Genomic DNA, 4,528 nt, shown 5'->3' with positions numbered 1-4,528 from the left:
AAAGGTACAATGTTTAATGATAAGGTAAACTGCCCAGGAATGATATGTAGTATTAGAATAGGGTTGCTCAATGTCCCTTTATGCAACTGGTGGCACCTTGCCACCAACCTCTTGTTGAATATGTTTCAGTGATATAAATGTAACCCTCTGTTTCAAGCATAAATACATTTTTTTTTTTTTAACTTTTGGAAAACAACAATGTCATTTTGGATGATTTATTTGGTTTTTTAAATTAATTTAAATTCTTCTCAGTGCAAGCTCCTCTTTTATTTTGCCCTGGAAGAACTGTTTTCAGGAATAAAAGGACAACTTGTTGTCCATGCCTCACTGGTTTCTCCCCCTAATCTTAAGTGCCAAATTTGGTTTGGATCCACCAAAATGAACTTTATGTTGCTAAACAATAAAGTAAAATTAATATAGTCACAGAGCTCCATAGACACAATATGACAGCAATCAAACATGTTTACAAAGGAAGTAAAAGAGATTATTTTATCTTATTTGTACAGAAGAAATGCTGTGAAAATGACCTAATTTAAAATTATTATAAATCCAGAGAAATCACCTTTATTTTAAAATTCTTTACATTTTATTAAATACCATGCTCAGTAGAGCCCTTTTCCTAGAAGGGACAGGAAGTAATCAATTAAAATGAATGGCAGAACATTAGTCAGCTTCAGTAGAAACAGGACAGAACCCTTTATTCATTGCACCTTTTTGTGGTGTCTATGGGTGAGTCAATTGTAGAGCTGGTTCTTTAGCCATTCAGAACTCAAATGGGCTTCAAAGAAACTCATGCAAACTGAACAACTGCCAAACCTAGCTTTAACATTTATACAAAAAGGAGAGAGCAAATTAAATACTGTGGAACTGGGAAGCCCAGGACTCTACTACTAAAGCTATTAGTATTTCTGCTGATTCCCTAGTCCCATCACAGTTTGCCCAATTCTGTGTGCCTTGGAGCCACCATCAACTCTTATTGAAGTCAGCTAATATGGATTTGCAAGAAAGGCTGAACATCCTTTCATCTGATGCTCAGGACCTCTCAGGGTTTTGTTCCTAGCAAAACAGCAGCACACGTGAGAAAATGGGGTGGTGTAATAGCTATATGAAATATTTGTGCAACAGAGGGCAATAGTCAGCAAAAGAACTTTCTGGTTTGTAATAGGCTGTTGCAAATAATAGCCTTTATGCTGCAAGGCCCTTAGTTTCCACAGACTTCATTATGGGAGCTGAGGATTATTCTGTTAACATTTATATTAAGAAAATAAGTCCATTGAATATTGACTTTAAGGGGAGTTTTATCTCAAGTTGAACTACAGAGCTGTGGCCTAATGGAGAGTTTTTTTAAAAAATCAGAAAAATCTTAGAAAAAACCATTGATAGTTCTGATTGTAATAGCTGACATATTAAATCATTAATCAGAATGATGGCAACTAATATATGGCCCATTTCATGACCAGTTTTAAAGGTTGTAAAACATGTGACTTTAACTTAAAAACCTTGTGTTAAAATGATGGCTTTGTGATTAAAAATGCATAATATTTTTAGAACTTGAATATACCATCTAAATCAAGGGAGTGATCTGCATATATTGTTCATATACATAATCAAACCTGTAGTGGAGGAGAAAGTAGAATGTGGTTAGTTGTGAAATAACTGCTGCTCTGCTCCTGTATGCTGTCCCCCTTTAAATTGTATAACTGTAGGAAAAAAACCCCGTAGAGTAACCAGTAGGGTTGGCATATTCTTACTGAAAGGGATTGCAAACAAGCTGACAGAAATGTTCACATCAGTGGTAATATTAGTTTACAGAATTTAGCAAACAAGAAAAAATTAAGTTTTAATAACAAGTTTCATACTTTTTCCCAACCCAACCTTCCATTCTTCCCTTCCCGCAAAAAGAAAAGACAAAAAGCAGTTTGAGTCTTCCATGAGCCTTAAAGGAAAGAGGTTTGCCATGCAGTAGACTTGTTCCATTTGTGCTAAAGCAAGGGAGATTATATCACTGCAAGGTTGACAAGCTGCTGGATAAGAGCAAGCAATACAACTATCATTGGGTACCACTGGGAAGTGGATGAGAAGGAATAAAGCAAAAGAAGCTTAGACTGAAACATAAATATCAAGTTGCTGCAGTAGCTTGAAACGCAATGGAGAAAGACATGCTTTGGCCTGGATAACCAAAATGGCTGTGAATGAAAGTGCATTCGTCACCTACCCAGCTAAATCTGGCGAGGGATAATCCTCTCCCCTGCATATGCAAGAAATAGAAACAGTGATATGATGATCATAGAACAAAGAACATCCAAGAGAATAGGGAATGGGAGGAAAAAAAGCATTAAATAAAATTGTTCAAATAATGGAAACATAAATGTGTGAATAATTATTATATGAAACAAAAAAGACAGTGAAATAACTTTATTGACTGCTTTATTCCATTTCTAGATGTCATTGACTAATGAAAAATATTTTTAAATAATCATTTGATTAGCGAAACAAAAAAATTTTCAGTTAAGTTTATTTAAGCCACTTTGGTTCCATTGTAATTGTAATTTCAGTAGCTTCTTACACAGAGATTCAGATTTGTGCAAAGAATATTTAAAAATATTAATAAGAGTTGCATTTAATTAATTTCCTTATAGAACAGATGCTGAAAATACTTTGGATAAGAAGGCAGGTGCTAGTATCTCCACAGGTGGCTAATCTGAGGCAGAGCGCCAATATATGCCTTGGCTGGGGTCATGCAACAAGTTAGCAGCACAATCAGGAATAGAGGGTCCAGGCAGAAGTGCAGCACTCCGCTGTAAATGAGAACACCTTGCAGGAAGCATTCTGAGCTACAATGATCCCCCAAACCAAACAGAAGTTCACTGTTGGTTTCAGGGGGAGGGGAATCTAGCTGCTGGTTACCAGCCTGTAGCCAGTTTGCCCTAGTAATGGCCTCTCCTTTCTCCCAGCCTGTCCCGTTTCAGACTGGGAGGGGGGAAAGGGAGCAAAGGGAGCTCATTTTAGGGGTTCCCCAGCCAGCAGTGGAGGGTGGAGTGGGTGAATTGGAGTCGCCCCATTTCGGAGGTGGGGAACTCCAATATACTTTCTCCACCCTCCAGCAGGGGCCAACAAGCCCCCAAACTGAATTTCCTCTGTTTCTTCCCGCCCTTCCCATTCTGAAAACAGCTCGAGGCTGGCAGGCAGTACAGACGCAAGTTACAGCAGATGCTTTGTTTTGAAATATCATGAGGGGTCAGATGAAGATATGAGGGGGCAGATTTTCACCTGATTGGCCATTTTTTAAATCTGTCTGCAGCTGTGCACTTGTGTTCGGTCATGGCTATAAACTGCTTTCTGTGGCCAGATCAGACTAAAATGGTCACTTCTATCTATGCCCAGAATTTAGAGTTTGTGACTCCTACTCCCTTACTCTAAACACTGTTCTAAACCTCCTTTATAAAACAACACAGTCAAAGAAAATGAAAGCAGCATTCCAGTTGATATGTATTAGACAATAAAGACTTTGTGAGATGTTGAAGGCCCTTACCTTTGCTTGCATTGGAGGCGGGGTTCTAGGTGACACCTAGAAAACGCAAAAATATATAAAACAGAAGTAGCAACAAATTAGGAAACAATTAAGCACTCTGCTCTTCTTATCTATCGATCCTGTCTGATTTCATTCACCTTCCTGTGGTTGGAAGTATATCTCAGAAGATGTAATAAACATTCTTTTTAATTTAATTCCAATTATAGGGATTTTTCTTTTCATAAAAAATGAATATTACTAGACTAAAATATCCTTAGGATTGGAATTAACTTTAAGTGCACTACTGTAAGTTTCTTATTTTTTAGACCCAGGTCTGTCTCCACCCTGCACCAAGGTGGTATCTTGTGTTCATTTCTGCAAGTTAACATCATCTATGCTGATTTAAGAAGTTGTTATTAATAAATGTGGTGTTAATAAATTGATTCTATGGTTAGAGTTTCTTGTGCTGTTATCCTTCCCATGTCTATTTTTTAGGTCCATGTCCCATATCTGTATTTGATCATCAGGTTAGTAGGTCTGTTTCAAAGATGAGAAAGGGAAAAAGGAGAATCTTTGGTGCTAGTGATCATCTAACAGCCATGAAACTTCTGAGAAGAATTCTGTCTTGTGGGAAGCATTCTGCAGTGCTTTGAAGGCTTGTTAGGCCTGGGGAACTAGCTTTTGATGATAAGTTTGCATAATACAGACACATCATATGTAAGAGTGCTTGAGGGGGAGAGAGGTTAAAATATATCTGTTCAGTTCTTCCTCTCATTTTTGTGAGAAGTTCCATAGAAGTATGAAAACATATAAGTTCAAAGCTGAACAAAATCTTTTGCTGCCTCTGAGATAAGGTAACTCAGGTCAGGGAAACAAATCTGGACCCCTTTTTTTTTATGACTTCAAAGGAAATTCCTGAGTATAGTCTGGCTTTTAGGATTGGGTTCATTTAGTAAGTCCAGTAAGTGCTACTTTAAAGGACTTGTGCCTGGAGCACAACTGCTTTTTTTTTTTTTT

The 4,528-nt window shown here is 37.5% G+C and overlaps 1 protein-coding gene across 4 annotated transcripts in view; it reads right to left on the bottom strand.

Annotated features, from left to right (window-relative positions):
- Window positions 1-4,528, bottom strand: part of MBP (myelin basic protein) — a 192,855-nt gene that overhangs the window by 10,147 nt on the left and 178,180 nt on the right. For 2 of the 4 annotated variants that reach the window (XM_019524175.1, XM_019524182.1), the window contains 2 exons: window positions 3,533-3,568; window positions 2,216-2,248 (listed from right to left, as the gene is read on the bottom strand). In XM_019524175.1, coding sequence (XP_019379720.1) covers window positions 2,216-2,248; window positions 3,533-3,568 — 69 coding nt within the window. The remainder of the gene's footprint in view (window positions 1-2,215; window positions 2,249-3,532; window positions 3,569-4,528) is intronic. The other 2 variants (XM_019524189.1, XM_019524200.1) reach the window with 1 other exon arrangement.

The sequence above is a fragment of the Gavialis gangeticus genome, unplaced genomic scaffold, assembly GCF_001723915.1.
Source record: "Gavialis gangeticus isolate Ggan-Ray unplaced genomic scaffold, GavGan_comp1, whole genome shotgun sequence".
Lineage (NCBI taxonomy): Eukaryota > Metazoa > Chordata > Crocodylia > Gavialidae > Gavialis > Gavialis gangeticus.
Note: the sequence above shows the minus strand (reverse complement) of the source record. Positions and strands in the feature narration are given on the sequence as shown.